The sequence below is a fragment of the Elephantulus edwardii genome, unplaced genomic scaffold (genome assembly GCF_000299155.1).
Source record: "Elephantulus edwardii isolate Elephantulus edwardi_28Jun2011 unplaced genomic scaffold, EleEdw1.0 scaffold00098, whole genome shotgun sequence".
Taxonomy (NCBI): Eukaryota; Metazoa; Chordata; class Mammalia; order Macroscelidea; family Macroscelididae; genus Elephantulus; species Elephantulus edwardii.
In genome coordinates, this window is record NW_006399848.1 from 6709733 (window position 1) to 6730421 (window position 20689).

Genomic DNA, 20689 nt, shown 5'->3' on the forward strand with positions numbered 1-20689 from the left:
TGTTGAGGTAGTGGCATTTTCTGTGAATTTTATATATTAATTATTTGCCAGATACGGTGTTTTCAAGTGTTTTTCCCAGTGTGTACAGTCTGTTTTTACTTTTTTAAAGAAGTATTTTGATATATGTAAGAATTTAATGTGTAGGAAGTTCCAGTCATCTAGTTTACCTTAAGCTGATTGTGAATTTTCTTTTATGTTTGATAGTCTGTGTATGTCACAGATTAGGGCTCCAACATGTGCCCCATTTTTCCCTTTGATGATTTTTATAGTTTAGGTTTTCTTTCTAGGTCTTTGGTCCATCTTTGTTAGTTTTTTTGTATGGTGTAAGGAATGGATGCTGGGCTGTACTAGGAGGAATGTGGCATCAGGATTGGAGGAGGATTAATCAACACCTGTGTTATACAGATGACACAGCCCTGTTTGCTGAAATAAACCTGAAGCACTTTCTGTGGAAGGTCAAGGACTGCAGCCTTCAATATGAGTTGAAGCTCAACATCAAGAAAACAAAGATTATCCCTACTGGGCCAATTGGCAGCATCATTATGGATGGTGAAGGGATCGAGACTCTTAACAGTTTTAGTTTGCTTGGCCCCACAGTCAACTCTCTTGATACCAGCAACCAGGAAATCAAGAGATGAATTGCAATGGGAAAGTCGGCTGTCAGGGACCTCTGTCCAGAGTACAGAAGAGCAATGATGTCAGGCTGGAAACTAAGGTGTGCCTGATCCAGGCCATAGTCTTCGCAATTGCGTCCTATGGGTCAGAGAGCTGGATAATGACTAGGGATGGTAGAAAGAGAATTGATGCCTTTGAGCTGTGGTGCTGGAGAAGAGTGTTGAGTATACCATGGACTGCTAGGAGAACAAATAGGTTCAACCTGGAGAGGGTGAAGCCAGGATGCTCCTTGGAGGTAAAGATTCTGAAACTTCGCCTGACATACTTTGGACACGTTGGAAGGAGGGACCAGTCCTTGGAGAGGGACATCATGTTTGGGAGGGTGGAAGGACAGCAGAAGAGAGGAAGATCCTTGATGAGATGAATTGATTTTTATCACTGGGGTAAGGGGAGTAGGTGTGTCAGAGACAATAAAGTTGGCATAGGATAGAGCGAGCTTTAGGGTTCTTGTACATAGGGTCTCTGTGAGTTGCAGGCAACTAGATGGTGTATAACAACAACAACAATAAGAAGGGATGGATCTGGTTTCAATTTTTCTTCAAATAGACATTCCATTTTTACAGCACTATTTGTCAAAGTGATTCTCTTTCCCCCACTTAATGGATAATTTCATCTCATTGTCAAAGATAAGCTCTTTAGAAGTGGATAGATTTAATTCTGGATTCTCAGCTTTATTCTGTTAATGTCTGAATCTGCCACTGTACCACTACATCCTGTCTTAATACTCCTGTGTAGTATGTTTTGAGATCAGGAGTATAAGACTTCCTGCTTTGTTTTCCTTCTTCAAGGAAAAGTGTTCACATTCCTTTCCCTATAAAGTTAGTGGTTACTTTTCTTACAAAGACAAGATATTTTTTTAAGGTAACTTAATATCATTATATAATATTTGTCCTTGTTACTATTGGCCATCAAATTAAAACTGATCCATAGCCAACCCTTCAACGGGTTTTCAGAGACTGTAAATCACATGGGAGGGGATTGCTCATCCTTCTCCCACAGAGCAGCTATTGGATTTGAACCAACCTCTTTAGGATTGCAGCACAGCATCTTACCACTAAGCCACCAGAGCTCCCTATATTTGTCCTTGTGGTGGTGATGGTGTACTGTAGAGTCAGAACCAACCCCTACCCCAGTATGTTTTCAGAGGCAGTTAATTGCAAGGGAAGAGATTGCCCATTCTTCTCCTGTAGTGAAGCTGATAGCCTTGAACCATGTGCCTTTGGGATTGCAGCACAGCTTTTTGCTGCTAGACCACCAGAGCTCCCTATATTTGTCCTTATAATAATTTTTTTTAAATTATTTTTTATTATTTTGTGTGCGTGTACCGTCAAATCAGATCTGACTGGTACAGGAGGATATTGCGCCTCCTTCTCTGGCAGAGCATCTGGTGGATTCGAACCGTGTTCCTCTGGGATTGCAGTGCAGCTTCTTGCCACTAGGCCACCAGAGCTCCCCTTATAATAATTTTTTTAAAGTTTAAACCCAGAATTATTTTAATCTAAGCCCACTGCCATGGAGTTGATTGCAAATCATCGTAACTTGCATCATTTTTCTGAGGCTGTAAGTATTTATGGAATGAAACTACACATCTTTGTTTTGAGGAGCAGCTGGTGGATTAGGACTACTGACTTTGGGGTATGCATCCCAATAAATTATGTCCTGTATAATGTGGGCTATTTTATTTGATTGTATGAGGTATCTAAACTTTAGTAGGATGAATATTTTGTAATCATCTGAGAAAAAATAATGATAAAAATCATATCAAAATATTATGACTAAAGCTCATTAAAATGTTAGTGAGTCATCATAAGTGACTTCTTGCAATTAGAGTGACATCTACTGTCTGTTATGATTAGGTAAAACAGAACATTGATGAGGGTGACAGAATGCATTTCAGCTTTATCCTCTCCCAGAACAATAGCTCATTATCATCAAATTGGACCCAGCTGACCTTTGAATGGCTTTCTGAGGCTGTAAAAAGAGGACGTAGTCCACCATTTTCTACCAGTGTCTGGTGGATTTGAGAAGCATGACACTGGATTAGCAATGCAACTCCCTGTGAACTTGGCCACCAAGTTGGGATTAAATGATAGCTTTTTTAGGAACAAAATTGAGAGTCCCTTTTAATATACAAGAGTTTGTCCTTCCAGAAGTTGATTTATAGATAAGTCTCTTCTAATGTATTTTTACATTAATGGATTTGAGTTTGTCAGAAAGTGTTGAGAGTGGCACAGGATAGGACAGGGTTCAGACCTGTTGTTCTTAGGGTTGCTATGGGTCTTATTTGACTCCATGGCACCTAACAGTAACACTAGATTCTCAGGTAATTTTCTCATGGTTGATTAGCAAATCAAACCTGTTCCTGTGAGAGTATTCTGATATGGAAAACAAAACAGAACTTACAAATTGGAATTATTCTGCTGGGACATTTTACGTATATGTGTGATCATTTATTGTATGCTGATGAACATTTACACAGCAAATTAAGTTCCTATATAATAGTTTCTTTGGAAGGAGGAGTGGCATCCACTTCCGTAATAGCTTGCCTCCGGAAACCTTATGAACCTGGAGAGAGGATGAAAGGCACCCAAGCATCGAGGACTCTCCTTCATAGGGTTGCTATGAGTCGCCTGCGACTCGACGGCACTTAACAACAACAACAACATAATAGTTTCTATACATATTGTCCAGTGACATTGGGTATATTGTTCATGGTGCATCAACATTCTCATTATTTCCATTCTGGTTGTTATGCTTCATTAATGGAACTTTGCCATGTATCTCTCTCCGCCCACCCCATTATCCCCCACCCCCACATCAAATCTTTGGCTTCAGGTACATATTGACTTTTGATATCATATAAGCCATTTTGAATGTCCTATTTTGAAGGACAGTAGCATATAGTAATAGTTTTGTTTAAAAATGTAAGTGTAGCTTATCTCTCGCTGGCTTCTTTTAGTTACAGGAATTCGAAGCTGCTATTAAACAAAGAGATGGCATCATAACTCAGCTCACAGCTAATCTGCAACAAGCAAGAAGAGAGAAGGATGAGACAATGAGAGAATTTTTGGAGTTGACAGAACAAAGTCAGAAATTACAGATTCAATTTCAGCACGTAAGTAGTATTAATAGAAAAAAGTTTATTCAATTTTTAGTAGTTTTTTGAAAAAGTTTTACTTTTCAGAACAATTCTAAATTTGTTAGCAAGCAGTTTGTTTATTTGAGCTATCTTGTTGGAAAAATTAATACATACCTAGTTTAATGTTCACCAATAATTTAACTCCTACTTCTTGAATGTTCTCCTTCTATTAGTGATTTTTTTAGGTGGAGGAAGGTACATGTTTTCTATGTCTATTTTGGAATTGTACAAAACCTTATGAAGCTATTTGATAGATTCTTGTAGAAATTAACCTGTAGTTACATCCTACCTTTGTCAATCCTGATACTGTTTTTATTTAGGTTTTTCAGTAATGACTAGATTGTTACTTATAATTAGAGCCATAGGAATCTACTTGTGTTTGTCAGAATTTCTGATGCCAAGTAACAGAAAAGATCAGATATAGCAAAAAGAAAAGAAAACGGTTTAATGTGAGTGTACAGGGTTATTTTACCACTTAAGGGCAGACATACCACAAGGTTCTTGAAAGGGTTTAGAACCAGAGATTGGAAGGTTATCAGGAATCTGGTTAGTGCTATAATTCAGCTCTCAGTTCTCTTTGCATATGTGCCTCTGTATAAGGAACAGTGGTAACATGGGAAAGGCCAAGTTTGAATTCTCCCAGCTTCATAAAGGGGAACTGTCCCCATCAGTAATATCCACGTTGTTGTTAAGTGCCATCAAGTCATAGTTGACTCATAGTGACCCTATGAATGAGAGTACTGAACACGCATACTGAACACATGTAACTTTGATCGTGCCACCTCTGCTTCCAAGCCTGTTTCACTTTGAGCGCTCAGTCAAACACTGTCCACCATGAGCAACCGCATTTGACACATCAGTGTCACAGCATTCACTATCAGAGAAACCTTGAGTTACCTCTTTGCTGCAGATTGACTAACCAGTGCTATACCACTTAGAATGATTGACTGAAAACAATTAAAAAGAAGCCTTCAGGCCCCAATGCCATTTTTTAAATACAACACCAAATCCAATCACACCTAATTGTGAACCATCTGCTGCACTCATCTTCCTAAACTTTAAAGTAGCCCCAAACTGGCAACCAAATGACTTTTTTAAAATACGAGGCCAAATCCAGTCAGCTCACCCCAATTGCAAGCAACACACCACACTCAAGCCTCAATCAAAACAGAAAAACACCTTCATAGAAACCAGCTGTTCTACTCATCTTCCTGAACCTTAAGGCAGCTCTAATAATATCCATAGTACTAAACAAGTAGCTCCAAAGTACTGAAGAGAAACGGTATCATTCTGGAAGCTAAGGTGTGTCAGATCCAGGTCATAGTCTTTGCAATTACTTGCTATGCATCAGAAAGCTGGACATTGACTAGGGATAATAGAAGGAGAATTGATACCTTTGAGCTTTGGTGCTGGAGAAGAGTATTGAATGCATTGACTGCTAGAAGAACAAACAGGTTCATCCCAGAGAGGGTGAGGCCAGGCTATTTCTTGGAGGCAAGGATTTTGAAGTTTCATCTGACATACTTTGGACATGTTGCAAGGCGAGACCAGTCCTTGGAGCAGTCCTTGGAGACCAGTCATGCTTGGGAGGGTGGAGGGACAGAGAAAGAGCAGAAGACCCTTAATGAGATGGACTGATTCAGTCACTGGGCTAGTGGAGGTAGGTGTGTTGAAGACAATAAGATTGGCACAAGATAAAGCAGGGTGTAGGGCTGTTGTACATAAGGTCGCTATGAGTCTCAGGTGATTTGACAGCACATAACAACAAACAAACAAATAGCTGTATGATCAGACATGCCACCATACAAGCTCCAGAACCCATTTCTACCAATCATTGGGGCCAGTTTTCCTTGCAAATTGACTCACAGACTTTACTCACAGTTGTAGGGTTTAGGAAAATAGATTTGGGGAGGAGAGGCGAAGAATATCACACAGTGTGTGTCTAGGTTTAGTCTAGCAGTCCCATCTAGATTAACAGCAAGACACAGTTCTTAAATTAGTGAAAAGTCCTGGTTCAGTTCAGTAGCACAAGTGCGCCTCTGGTTTCCTCAGTCATCCAGCACACTTCTCAGAGAAGTTACAAGTCAGCTTTACCTTCAGTCATCCAGCAAACAAAACTTTTAACCCTGGTTTCATCTCCAGGGTTCCTGTGGTTACACCTTACCACATTCTCTTCACAGCAGTGCCAGTCATATCCCCTTCACCGTCCTACTATAGCCTCATGTTTCTCTGTCTCACTGGACCTATGTTCTCTGCTTTACCACAAGAAGAAACCTCTTGGTTTAGCTTGAGTTATGTGCCACCACTCATCCTGTCATGTGTCTGCTGTATAGGCCTTACACCTGTAAATCCAACATATTCCCAGAGAGTCCCCTATGAGCTGGGTAATACCTCCAAAAGTATATAATCCTTAACACAGTCACTGCAGACTTTTAATGTTTTATAATTTCTTCCCATTTTTAAGCTACAAGCCAGTGAAACTTTGAGAAACAGCACTCACAGTAACACAGCTGCAGATTTACTTCAAGCAAAGCTGCAGATCCTCACTCACCAGCAACAGCTGGAGAAACAAGACCACCTACTAGAAGATTATCAGAAAAAGAAAGAAGACTTCACAATGCAAATTAGTTTCTTACAAGAGAAAATCAGAGCATATGAAATGGTATGTTTTAGAATGTCAGACTACTTGGAGCAGCTTTGTAATCAGCTTTAAAAATTTTTTTGCAAGTGTTCATCCTTTTGTTTTGCACATAGATTACAGAATTGCATAATTAGTTAAAGTTCTAATGGTATAAAATAATTTTTTCAATAGCAGTTAATTATTTGTCTAACAATAAAATAAGGTAATAGTCATTATTGAGTCCCTTAGACATAATCAGTCCATTTAAACCCTATTTTCAGGAGAACATAAATACATAATGAGAATTTCTATCCTTTATTCTTTTTTATCTAAAGGTATTTTCACTTACTTTAGCTCTTGTTAAGAAATTCCAAATATACTTTCAAAACAAAATTAACTATTATGGGCTTTAATTTGAAAAATAGACAGTACTACTTAGAAATTTCTGTAAGCAGTATTATATAGTGAATAAGAAAGAGAGTTTAAAAAAAGTAGCTGAAAGTCATGTACACTAGAAATAAATGATGCTGCATAAAGAAATACTGCCTTTGTATTGTTCAGTATCTGAATATAGAATGATGGTTGGTTGTTATTATACTAAGTGTTATATAGTTTTGAATTAATTTCTGCTGTTATGTAAGAGTTTGCTCCCCCCCCATGGAAAATCAGAAATTACAGAAGTTAGATTTTTAAGAGTGTTAATATTTTGTGAGATTAATTATGGATTTATTTAGAAATTTAAATTAGCTACCATGAACTAATTTTACTTTTTTATGGTTTTCAAATGCCTTATAGGTTACTTTTTTCTACTATGTCAATTGTTATATTTGTCTTAGAAGCTACACCACAATCCCAAAGGCAGATGATTCAAACCTACCTAATGCTCTGTAGGATTAAACTGCCCCTGAAAACCTGCTGGAGGGTCAGCTATGAGTTGGTTTCAACTCATCAGCATATAGCAGCAACAGCTACAATATAGCACATTAAGAATAAACTACCTTAATTAATGTTTTTACTTTAACCTTAGAACATATTCTGTTAATTAGAGAAAATAAATCTGTATGGAACAAATGAAAACACACAATATGTTGTTGTTGTGTAGTGACAGAGTTACCAGGACACAGAACTAGTTCTGCATCAGAGCTGACCCTACAGTAGGTTTTCAGAGGCAGTTAAACACATCAGGAATAAATATAGTGCATAAATTAAATGAAAAGACTCAGCAATTGGGAATGACATAAACTGAAATAGACTGGGCTGTGTTATGCTGGGAGAAAACCTGGCAGAATTTCTATCAGGGGACTGCACAGGACATTGTGCCATGGTTAATTTATACAGCATATAATCTGGCCTTTTGTTTATAGTCTCAGAGCAATAGAAGACAAATTTACTTTTTCTCTACCTGGATTCAAGAGACTTGAAATAAATTGAGGAGCAGGTAAAATAGTTACTCTGTATAGACTGATTTAAAAAGCTGACTTCTCTTAGTTTTTCTTTTTAAAAGGGTCTGAGTGACAATACAAGTTGCCAGAAGTTAAAAATGTTATTCTTACATTTTTGCTTTTTCTTTCTAAAGGAACAAAAGAAAAAAGTGGAAAATTCAAATGAAAAAGAAATGCAGGAAAAGGAAGCAATCATTGAAGAATTAAATAAAAAAATAGTAGAAGAAGAGCAAAAAACATTTGAGCTGGAGGGTAAAGTGATGGCTGCTGACAAATTGCTAGAAGAATTACAGCAACAGGTTGTACAAAAGAACCAGGAGATACAAAACATGAAATTAGAACTGACTAATTCTAAACAAAAACAAAGACAGTGTTCTGAGGAAGTAAAACAGTTAATGGGAACAGTTGAAGAACTCCAAAAGAAAAATCATAAAGATAGCCAATTAGAATATGATATTGTGCAAAGAATGGAACAAGAATCACAGAGAAAGTTGGAACAGCTCCGAGCAGAGCTAGATGAAATGTATGGACAGCAGATTGTACAAATGAAACAAGAGTTAATAAAACAACATTTGTCTCAGATGGAGGAACTGAAAACACAACATAAGGGAGAAATGGAAAACGCATTACGATCATATCCAAATATTACAGTCAGTGAAGATCAAATAAAAGTAATGAATATGGCAATAAATGAACTGAATATAAAATTGCAAGACAGTAACTCCCAAAAGGAAAAGCTCAAGGAAGAACTAGGAGTGATTTCAGGAGAAAAGTCTGCTTTACAGAGACAACTGGAAGATCTTTTGGAAGAATTAAGTTTTTCGAGGGACCAGATTCAAAGAGCAAGGCAGACAATAGCTGAACAAGAAAGTAAGCTCAATGAAGCATATAAATCTCTTAGTACAGTAGAAGATTTGAAAGCTGAGATTGTTTCTGCATCTGAATCCAGAAAGGAACTAGAATTAAAGCATGAAGCAGAAGTCACAAATTACAAGATAAAACTTGAAATGTTAGAAAAAGAGAAGAATGCTGTGTTAGACAGAATGGCTGAATCCCAGGAAGCTGAATTAGAGAGGCTTAGGACACAGCTTTTGTTCAGTCATGAAGAAGAACTTTCAAAACTGAAGGAAGATTTAGAACTTGAACATCGAATAAATATTGAAAAACTTAAAGATAACTTAGGCATTCACTATAAACAGCAAATAGATGGTATACAGAATGAAATGAGTCAGAAGATAGAAACTATGCAGTTTGAAAAAGACAATTTGATAACTAAGCAGAATCAATTAATTTTGGAAATTTCTAAGCTAAAAGATTTACAGCAATCCCTTATGAATTCGCAGTCTGAAGAGATGACTCTTAGGATCAATGAACTTCAAAAAGAAGTTGAAATACTTAGACAAGAGGAAAAGGAAAAGGGTACCCTTGAACAAGAAGTTCAAGAATTACAACTTAAAACTGAGTTATTGCAGAAACAAATGAAAGAAAAGGAAGATAACCTTCAAGAAAAATTTCTACAACTTGAAGCTGAAAATAGCATTCTTAAAGATGAAAAGAAAGCTCTGGAAGACAGGTTAAAAACATATACACCTCTTAACCAAGAAGAGAAATTAATTTTCATGGACTCCAGTAATTCCAAATCCAAAGATAGTACTGGACAGAAAGAAATAGATATGCTTACAGAGGAAAATGAGAACCTCAAAAGACAGTGTATTCAGTTGAATGAAGAAATCGAAAAACAAAGGAACACTTTTTCGTTTGCTGAAAAAAACTTTGAAGTTAACTATCAAGAGTTACAGGAGGAGTATGCTTGCTTGCTCAAGATAAAAACGGATTTAGAAGACAGTAAACTTAAACAAGAAGTGGAGTATCAAAGTAAACTTAAAGCACTTAATGAAGAGCTTCATCATTTGCAGAGACTAAATCCAACCGTAATAAAAATAAAAGGTTCAACTCTTGATGAAGATAAAGCTTTTTTAGCAGAAACACTGGAAATTGGAGAGGTGGTTGAGAAAGATACCACAGAACTTATGGAAAAACTTGAAGTAACCAAGCGAGAAAAGTTAGAACTATCTGAAAGATTATCTGATCTTTCTGAACAATTAAAACAGAAACATGGAGAGGTTAGCATTCTAAGTGAAAAAGTTCAATCTTTAAAGCATGAGAAAGATCAAGTTTTACTGAGATGTAGAGAACTAGAGATCCTAATTAATCATAATAGGACAGAAAATGTAAATGTGTTTGATGTTCAGTCAAGTTCTTTTAAAGATGGAGTGGTGGCTATGACAGGGAGAAATTCTGGAGTTCCACTTTCTAAAATAAATGAACATTTTGGTGATAAGTCAGAAATAATGGAGGAAGATAAAATTTCTTTTGAAAATATGACTGAAAAAGAAAGCCAGCCAGAACAGTTATTTTTGGATAACTTACCATTGATGACAGATGAATCAACGTTTGAAACAACTGAACCTAATGAAAAGAAAAAACTTCAGCAGGAACTCAGTTTGCTTAAATCAGAACAGGTATGTTTACTCGTTTAAATATGGTAAAGCACAATGAAATTGAAAATTTCACAGTAGGAAAATTTTCTCTTATGAAGTATAGTTTTTTAGCAAGAGAATGAAAGTGAACCCACAAAAGTAATTCTCCTTTGAGCCTGTCATTTATTACATCAAATTTTTTTCCAAATTTCTGTTCTTTTGATTGATTTAACTATGTATTATCGGTGTAGTACATATTTCTTGGGAAATAAAACATGCTAATAATTTCAGTTTATTTAAAAAGGCAAGAATTTAAATAACATTGGAGCATATGAGCTTTAAAATATATAATACTGTTGCATCTCAAATACTAGTTTTAGAATTTTATTTCATACTGATATCTTCAAGGTCTGTAATTGAAAATTAACTCTTGAGCTTATTTTATACTTTCTGTAATTATCCTGTCAGGTATTGCTTTCAGATCAGAGCCAGTTCATAGCTTACCCTCCAGTGGATTTTCAGAGGCTGCAGTCACTTTGGAGTGATTGCCTGTCTTTCTCCTGTGGAGCAGCTGGTGGATTCGAACCACTGCATTTGGATTGGCAGTGTAACCACCAGAGCTCCGTAATTGTTGAGTAGTCATTAAGTTATAATTCCCGGAGGGGTGGGGAAGTATTTAAATTCTAGGGTTTTTTCCCTACAGAATATTAAAGAATGCATATTAAAAAAAAGAATGCATATTAATAGTTATTTTGAAGGTAATGAGAAAATTCCATTATGGATCTACTATGTAATGGTGCTAAACTTAAGCTTTATGTATTTCTTTACTTGTGCAGCTAATATTTATTGCCAGGTGTAGGAATATAGTAATGAGCAAGAGAGACACTTTTTAGTCTCAGAGAGTATGCTAGAGAGGGAGAGAGGCAGTAAATGAGGAAGCAAATAGCTATATAAGTAATGTTATATAAGTAGCAGTCCTGTGAAGGATGCTATGATAGAGAATGCTTTGCTAGAGAATGGAGTGGTAGCAACCTTAAATATATGGGTGAAAAAGAAGGATCTTGCTCAGGAGCAAAGATTTTGAAAATTACTACATAACTTGAGAGAGAATGGAGAGCGTTATGCACAGTGAACTCATTGAGTCTCATAAGGATAAATACTGCATAAAAGCATTTTTGTAAAAATAGGGTAACTAGTAAAATGTGCATAGGGATCCAAGGTGGGAAGTTGGGGAGCAGAGGGGTAAGAAGGAGCAGGGGAGAAATCATAGGGTCGCACAGTTTTTTACAGGGAATAAAGGAAATGAGAAAGATGAGTGGGGATATAGAATGACAGGATAATGACGAGCATAGTGCAGAGGTAATTAATTTTATAAAACATAATGAGTAGGAATGATTGTATGAAGCACAATGTGAATGAAGGATAATATGAAACACAATGTATATGAATTTTGTGTGCAAACATAAAATAATTTTTTTTAGTCTCAGAATTAACATTTGAGCTGAGACCCAAATGACAAGGTGCAACCTCTCCCGTTGAGATTAGAGCAGTTTTCAAGATATGAATATAAACTTGATAAATTTGAGAGCAAAATGGAGTCCAATTCCTTAAATTCAAGAAAGGGAGAAAATGACAGAAGAATCTGTCAAAAAAGGAAGGAACCAGATTTTGGAGACCCTTAAGAAGTTTATTCTGAGTACTCCAGGGAGCTATTACAGAGGTACTCTATTTCTAATGAATATATCCATATTGTATATAAAATATAGAAATAGTTTAGATTTTTAGTAACAAAATAAGAGTTGAGAAACTTGAACAGGTTAATTACTATTAAGTATATGAATCATTTGAAAACCAATAATGTGTGATAATTGCTCCCAGAAATATATCTGAGAACAGGAAACCAAATGATCATTAAACATGAGAAGATCTTTTCAGTTGTATAAATTGAAACAGGGATAAAATGGCATATTTTAACTTACCAACTTGGCGCAAATGAGCCTGACAGTGAAACACGTATGAATGAGGATACAGAGAAAATGGATACTCATTGCTGATTGCAATGTACATTTATATAATTACTTAAAAAATAATTTGGAAAAAGTTGTATGATGCATATATTTACAACAATTACACAAACAAAAAGTAGCTGCTAAGTTTCTTTTTTGTAAACCAAGCATCTCGTGGGATTTGGTTCCTGCGTTTAGGGTCATGGTTTTAGTCAGTTGGCCAGATAACATTGTTTAATACTTCTGTTCTGTCTTACTGCCTAGTTCATTGTATAAAATTTGGGGTCTAAAAAGCTTGCAAGCAACCATGTAAAGTTCATCCAACCCATCATCCAAGTCTGAACAGTTGGTCTCAATTTGCATAGAGTAACAGAGTTAGGAATAGGTGGAAAATACAGAATTTGTGGCTCATTACCTCAGTGGACAACTGCCTTCTTTGCTGTGAAGTGGCGAGAACCTGGATACAATTGCCAAAAGTTTTCATCAAAGAGAATATAGAACTCTGATCAAAAAAGGGGGAGATAAAGAATTTCAGAATCTCTTGGACTTCAGGTTTCCAGGAGCCGTGAAAATTTGATTAACCCCTGAACCTGTTGCCATGAAGTAGTCTGTAAATCTTAAACTGAAACTATCTCCTGGGATCTTCTTAAAACCAAGCAATAGTTTAGCTATTAAAATATTAACTAATAGGGAGCTCTGGTGGCCTAGTAAATCCACCAGATGCTGTGCTGGAGAAGGAGGGACAATCTCCTCCTGTACCAGACAGATCCAATTTGACAGTACACACACACAAAATGATAAAATAAATTTTAAAAAAAATATTAACTAATAGAGTATGCTCTGAGCATTGTCATCTTTTGAGGACTATCTGTATGGAATCCAATTGACAACAACAACTTGAAAAACTAGAGCATGCTACACATAGCTCAGAAAAGGAAGGTGAGAATGTTTACAAAAGTCCAAGAATGTCATCATTGTCATTAAGTGGTAGATGCAGAAACTGTTGAATTGGTATATGTCTTACTGTATATATTCTCAAAAAGAAAAAGTAAGTTATTGTTGTGTACCGTGGAGTTGGAACTGACCCATAGCTCACCATTCAGTGGGTTTTCAGAGGCAGTTAATCACACAGGAGGAGATTGTCCATCCTTCTCCCGCAGAGCCACTGGTGGCCTTCGTGATTGCAGTGCAGCTCCTTGCCACTAGGCCACCAGAGTAGACCCTTGAATAATTTGTTGTTCAAGGGGTCAACTATAAATAAAATTTAAAAACAAATGATAATTTGGTAAAAATCTAAGAGAATTTTGAGTGTACCTTCTCTGTGACCCAGCAATTATTTTTTTCTAGGTAATGTCTAAGATCTGATGTCTGACTGAGGAACATTAGCATCATTACATGGAAACAAGTTAGCTTGCAAATTCTCAAGTCGTTAAGTTGCAGTCCAGAGGCATATGGTTTGAATCCACGTGCTGCTTCTTGAGAGAAAGATGGGCAGTATCCTCCCTTGTGATTTACAGCCTCTGACAACCTGCTAAAGGGTCAGCTATGTGTCAGACAACTCGAAGGCAATAACTTGTTGAGTTGACCTCTAGTTGTCTGCCTATAGTACCTAGTTATCTGTTTTGATGAGTATTCTGTGTGATAGTGATGTATGCTGAAGTTTGAGAATTTCTACTTTAGGAAAACACCAGCACACATGTACAAAGGGATATGTATTAAGAGCTTTATTGTACCATTTTCAAAACATGAAAAAATTATGAAAGACTGACTTGATCTTCAGCAAGTAAATCAGTTGTAATATGTTCATGCGTATACTGCATTTAAAAGAAATCAACATGAATTGATCTCAGAGGCATCTGAATTAAAAAATTTTGTAAAATATAGGGTATTCTTTACAGACTCATAGGTAAGTCATCGTGTAAAAAAATGGCACAGATGGTCACAGTGATGCAAGATAGAGCACTGTTCTAATCTGTTATTCATTGGGTCACTGTGAGTTGTTGGCTTAGTGGCACTTAATAACAGCATGCCACAATGGACTTGACTGCGTCAAACCTGGTGAAGAATGGGAACATCAAAACCAAACCTGTGGCTTGTCAACTTGATTCTGTCTCATAGCAACTCCATAGGACAGGGTAGAACTGACCCATAGAGTTTCTAGGCTGTAGTATTTACTGAAGCACATCTTCCTCTAACGGAGAAACTGGCGGGTTCAAACCACAACCTCTTTGTTTCTGAGTTGAGCCGTAACTATTGTGCCACTAGGGCTCCAAATAAGAACATCTTATTTTAAAAAAACCTGTTGCTGTTGAGTCGATTCTGACTGATAGCAACCCAGTAGGAACAGGGTAGAAATGCCCCCCAAGGCTGTCAATCTTGACTGAAGCAAACTGCCACATCTTAAAGCACCTGATAGGCTCAAACCCCCGAGCTCTTGGTCAGCGGCCAAGTGCCTAGTCACTGTCAGGGCTTCTGAGTGGAGACCTATTGAAATACAGTTTTGGGGTTGTTGGGTGTTTTTTTTCTTGTTTTTTATTTGAGATACAGTTTTATCATTCTTGTATCTCTCAGCAAAAAAGACATCTGTGAAGAGGGGGTAATGAGCTGAAGCAAAATACAGAACAAAATGCTAGTTTTTGTCAATTTCAGTTGAAAGAAATAAACATGCTTTTTAAATTATATTTCTCTACATTTAAAATATGGATGGCACAGGATAGGAGGGGGTTCAGATTTGCTGTTCATAGGGTCGCTATGAGTCATACTCGACTCGACAGCACCTACAACAATAATATTTAAAAAATTATGTTAAAATAAAAGTACCTTGTACTTGACTTACCAAATAACTGAAAAATTATAAAGATAATAAAAAAGTTGCTGTGAAGTTAATGGAAGCATCATGGTGCTGCCTTATAATGATCCACTGACCCACGAGAAGAAAGAGTGAGAAAGTTCAGCCCTCTTCTCTGTATTTATGAACTATGGTTTTCTTTTTTTTTCTCTCTTCAGTTAGTGTATGGAGATATTTAGAAGTTAAATTGACTTGTTACTTTAAAATTTCTAATATGTATTTACATTCACTTTAAGGATGAACTAAGGCTCCAGATGGAAGCCCAACGTATATGCCTGTCTCTGGTTTATTCAACTCACGTGGATCAGGTTCGTGAATATATGGAAAATGAAAAGGATAAAGCTCTTTGCAATCTTAAAGAAGAACTTATTTCTGCCCAAGAGGAAGTGGTTGAGGAACTTAAAAAAGCACACCAGTTAGAGCTGCAGAATGCGAAAACACAAGGAACAGGTAAATTATTTTGGAAAAACTCCTAAGTGCAATAAAATAATAGGATGTAGAAATCCAGTGTTCTTTCATTGTTTTAGAATCTATGGAGGAAGGCAACTGTCTGTCTCTTTTTTGTGGTCTTTTGATTATATTATCACTGGATGTTCATTTCAATGCTTGTGACAGCTAAAGCCACTGAAAGAACTCATAGTCCAGTATAAAAACTTATGTAAAGAAATTGTAACTGTTAGAAAACAATAGCACTATTACGGTAATAGAAAAATGAATAGAAAGGCTGGAAGGAAGAGAGAAAAACAGTGCTTTCTGCGAGGATGAGTTAGGGAGAGAATGTGTGATTGGAGATTGGTATCTTCAAGATTTCTTGAGGAAGCATAGGACTATTAACAGACTGCAACAGCCACTTTGGAGAATTGAGAGATTAAGGTGTATGAGAGAGCTTAAAAAAAACCTAACCCACCTCAAAACTCATCATCACCTTTGAGTTGGAACCCACTCATAGCTGACCCTTCACCAGATTTTCAGAGGCTTTAATTCACAAGGTAGGAGATTGCCCATCTCTCTCCTGAGGAGCAGCTGATCGATCCGAATAGCCCAAGAAGCCCCTCATTTGGATTAGCAGTGCAACTCCCTACCCACTATGCCACCAGAGCAGGAGTTAAACCAGAAAGAAAGAGGATCTTGATCAGAAAAGGCTTTGGATGCCAAGAGTGGAACATTCTTCATCTTTATGTTATTGATAGTAAGACATGCTGCATGATTTTAACTATTCTTCACACTACTAATCTTGCAAATTAGTTGAGAGGCAAGATTAGTAATAGGAAGAATAGTTAAACAACTTTGGCAGTAATAACTGATAAGCAAAATATTGAATGAATGGAAGCAATGCCATTGAGAATGGGAGAAAAAAGTTAAATAGCTAGATCACATTTGATGTTGGTGCAGAGGGGCAGGAGTTGAGATGCCTAGATTTCTGTCTTTTGTAACTGGGTCAAATGCTTCACTATCAAATTTTAGGACAATTTATCACTTATTACATTCTGTGATTCTCAATTGTTTTGCATTAAAGGTATAAAATAATTTGGCTTGGGGTACAAACAAGAATGTAGAAGAAATGATCTTGAATTGTATTACATGTTTGTGCTTTCTTGTTTTCATCAATTAGAATGAATTTATGTTGAAACTTATTATCACTTACAAGCATTTCTTTCCAAAGAAAAAGAAATGTTTTTCTGGACAGAAGATGATTATGGTGTATTTTGCTAAGGAAATAATGAATTGCCTATTTTCTTTTATTCATGTAACTTAGATGTCATTCATAAAAACACATCATCTCTGCATGATAATACAAAAGTGAAACAGCTTGAAGAGCGAGTACAAGAGTTAGAAGGCCTCACAGCATCTTTGCAGCAGCAGTTGAAAGAAGCTGAAGAAGACCACGAAGCAGAGATTAATTCTCTGCAGAAGAGACTTCAGTCGAGGTATCTGTATACTTCAAATTGTATTCAATGGTATTTATAGTTCAGGATTAATCCTGGTGTCACCCTGGAGTGATTATTTTAAGGGGAAAAATAAGACTACGGCACATCTTCTTGAAAGTGATGAATTATAGCAGTATTTAAAAAAAAGAAAGAGAGTGCTTTCTCTTTAAAATGTATAAAATGATTATCAATGTAAACCTGAACTTCTATGCTAAGAATTACTGTACTTTACATAAACATGCTAATCAGTATTAATCTGCTAAGTAGCTCTTTTTTGTGCATAGCCTCACTTTTGCTAATTTGCTATGTTGTTTTTGTTATGTACTGTAGAATTGGAACGAACTAATAGCTGACCAACCCTTCAGCAGGTTTTCAGAGGTAGTAAATCACATGGGAGGAGATTGTCCATCTTTCTCCTGAGGAGCAGCTGGTAGATTCAAACCACAAGCTTTTGGGTTGCCCGCACAACTCCTTACCACTAAGCCATTTGTTATAAAGAATATAAAGTATGATCCTACCAGTTATGTCTTATCTTCTGCTTGGTTGTCTAATGAAAAAAGAGTCCCTAAGTTCTGCAGAGGGTTAAGGGCTGGATAACTAACAAAAAAAGTTGGCAGCTTGAACACACCAAGAGAAGCTGAAAAGAAAATGCTGGCAAATTGCTTCCTAAAGGTCACAGCCTTGAAAACCAGGGACAGTTTTTCTATGAATCATAGGCCTTCACTGTTTGTTCAAATATAGTCAAAGGCAACTAATTTGGGTTGTTTTGCTTTTATAAATAACTCCATAACATTTCAAAGTAGACTTCATAAAATGATATAAAATGTAATGGGGTCTATTAAAATATTCTGTCACTCAATTTTACCACTTTACTTTTTAGTGAAAATATTACCTAATACTCTAGCACACAAAGAACCCTGGTGGTACAGCAGTTAAGCATTTGTCTACTAATGGGAAGATTGGTGTTTCAGATCTACCTAGCAGTTTGAATGAAGAGAGTCCTGGCAATCTTTTTCCTAAACATTACAGCTTAGAAAACTCCATGGGGTACTTCTCTGTCAAATGAAGAATCAAAGTCAACTGAGTGATAACGAGCAGCTACCACCTCAGTGCACATTTTATACACATTATTAATTTGTATTAACAATAAGACACAGACTCATAACTCTGATTCTTTTGCACTTTATAAATTTGTTTTTAGCTTGTCTGTTGCTTCAATGATGATTACTGAATCAGATGTACGGAAAACCACTTATCCTGGACATTGTCTTCAACAGAATGTTGGCAGTGCCGTAGAGGTATTGTACTTTTAAACTATTATATACATTACCCCTTTTTTTAATTCCTATCATTTTTATTTCTGTAGTTTACTAAATATCCAATAAATACATAGTTACTCAGAGGTAAGAGGTAGTGTCTTACATACTTCATAACAGTACCTTGCATAAAAGATTCCAAAAAATGTACAAGTCATTTAGCATGTTTTTGCTGTATAAAAAATAGAGATCATTAAGTTCATGGTTTTATTTTTAAAATGTATTTTTGTTGTTGTTGAGATTATGCATAGCAAAACATGCACCAGTTCAACACTTCTGTGTGTGTTAGTGACATTGGTTATATTTTTGAGTTGTGCAAACCTCCTTTTCAGAAGTGTCCATCATTATTAACATAAATTCACAGCATCCTGCATTTCCCATCTAATCTTTCAATAACAGCTGTTGTCATATTGATCCTGTATAGATAATTATAAGAAGAGAATAAAGCTGAAGGCAGATATTTTTTCCCTAATTAAGTTAAACTTGTTTGATTTTAAGAAGACTTAGGGGAATATTTTTGGTTTAAGATTTACTTTCTTCTGTGGGCAGTAGTTCCAGAAGTCCAACAACATTCATGGCTCTAGGAAGTCTGGAGTCCATGAGAATTTAAACTTGTACTCTGCATTTTCTCCCTTTTTTTATCAGAATTATCCTGTGAATTTCAGTTAAAATGTTCAGTAATGATAGTCAGGCACCATTCATTTCTGGTCTCTTGCAAACAAGGCAGTTGTTCATGTTTGTCTTTTGTTCTCTGATGCTTTTTGCGATTTGAGACAGATTGTTATACCTTAGATGGCAACTTGCAAGGGTCTCCACATAACCAAGTAGGAGACTAGTACCTAACATTGTTAGACTTCTACTATGGACTATCTCATGAAACCGTGACTCTGAATTTCAGAACCAGGGGGTTCTGAAAATCCTCTGAGGTCTTACCTTGTTCATGAGCAGCCTCAGCAGCTGCTCTTTCTTGTTGCTATTGCTGTCATTGCAAATATATCACACAACTTTTGCCAATTCATCCTTTTATGAGTAGACAATTTATTGACAGCTGTCATAATAAACAGCTGAGCAACCTTGCCCTTAATTGATGCCATATTTCCACCACTATTCATTCTCCCCTTTCTACTTCTCTTCTCCCCCAGTCGCCACTAATAAATTTTGTTCTATTATGCATTTACCTTTTCTTGTCTTTTTATGCAAATAAAGCTATGCAGTACTTGTCCTTTTGTGACTGACTTTACCTTCATCTACATTGCAACATGCATCAAGATTTCATTTCTCTGTTGGCTGAGTGTAGTATTCCTTTGTGTGTATGTATAATATTTTGTTTATCTGTTAATGAGCATTTAGGTTGTCTCCTCCTTTTGGGAGGCTACTGTAAATAGTACTATAAGGAGCAACAATGAACAAGTTTTTGTGTGAGTTTCTGCTTTCGTCTTTTGAGTGTGTACCTAGGAATGAAATTACTGGATCATAAGGCAGTCTGCTTTTTAGTTTTAAGGAACCACCACACTGTATTCCACAAAAGCAGTACATTTTTGTTTCTACCAGCAGTTCATAAAGATTATGACTTTTCCATATTTGAACTGACATTTGTTATTTTCTGTTTTAGTCATCAGCATCCTAAGAGGAATGAAATGGTTTCTCATTGAGATTTTAATTTGCCTCCCTGATGTCCGGTGACCCCAAGCATCTTTTCATGAGTTTAATGGCCATTGAATTTCTTCTTTGATGAAATGTCTAATCAAATCCTTTAGTCATTTTATTTTGTTGTTGTCAAAGTTTTATATATGTTTTTATTATTAGACTCTTGACCACAATACGTTTTCTAAAAATATCCTCCCAGTCACTGGGTTATCTTTTAATTTTTTTGGTAAAGCCTTTGATGAACAAAAGTTTATTTTTATAAGATCCATTTTGTTCTATTTCCTGTTCTTGCCTTTGTGACTATGTTAGATAATCTGTTATTAAACTGATAAGATTGCCCTTGCTTTTTCTTCTTTGAATTTTCTAGTTTTAATTTGCACAGTCAAATTTTTAATCCATTTTAAATTTTGGTTTGTGTATTTTGTGAGCTTTAGTGATATGGTACGGTACATAGGGAGTTGTACTGCTAACCCAAAGGCATACAACTCTGATCATTGGAATGCACTAGCAGGGGGAAGATAGGCAGTCTAGGCTTGTATGATTTACTGCCTCAGAAACCCATTGGAAGGCCAGCTATGAGTCAGTTTT

General features: G+C 36.3%; 1 protein-coding gene across 1 annotated transcript in view; it reads left to right on the plus strand.

Annotated features, from left to right (window-relative positions):
- AKAP9 (A kinase (PRKA) anchor protein 9) overlaps window positions 1–20689 on the plus strand; it is a 163461-nt gene that overhangs the window by 35623 nt on the left and 107149 nt on the right. The window contains exons 7-12 of the mRNA XM_006891494.1: window positions 3635–3790; window positions 6279–6476; window positions 8011–10398; window positions 15447–15660; window positions 16967–17138; window positions 18340–18436. Coding sequence (XP_006891556.1) covers window positions 3635–3790; window positions 6279–6476; window positions 8011–10398; window positions 15447–15660; window positions 16967–17138; window positions 18340–18436 — 3225 coding nt within the window. The remainder of the gene's footprint in view (window positions 1–3634; window positions 3791–6278; window positions 6477–8010; window positions 10399–15446; window positions 15661–16966; window positions 17139–18339; window positions 18437–20689) is intronic.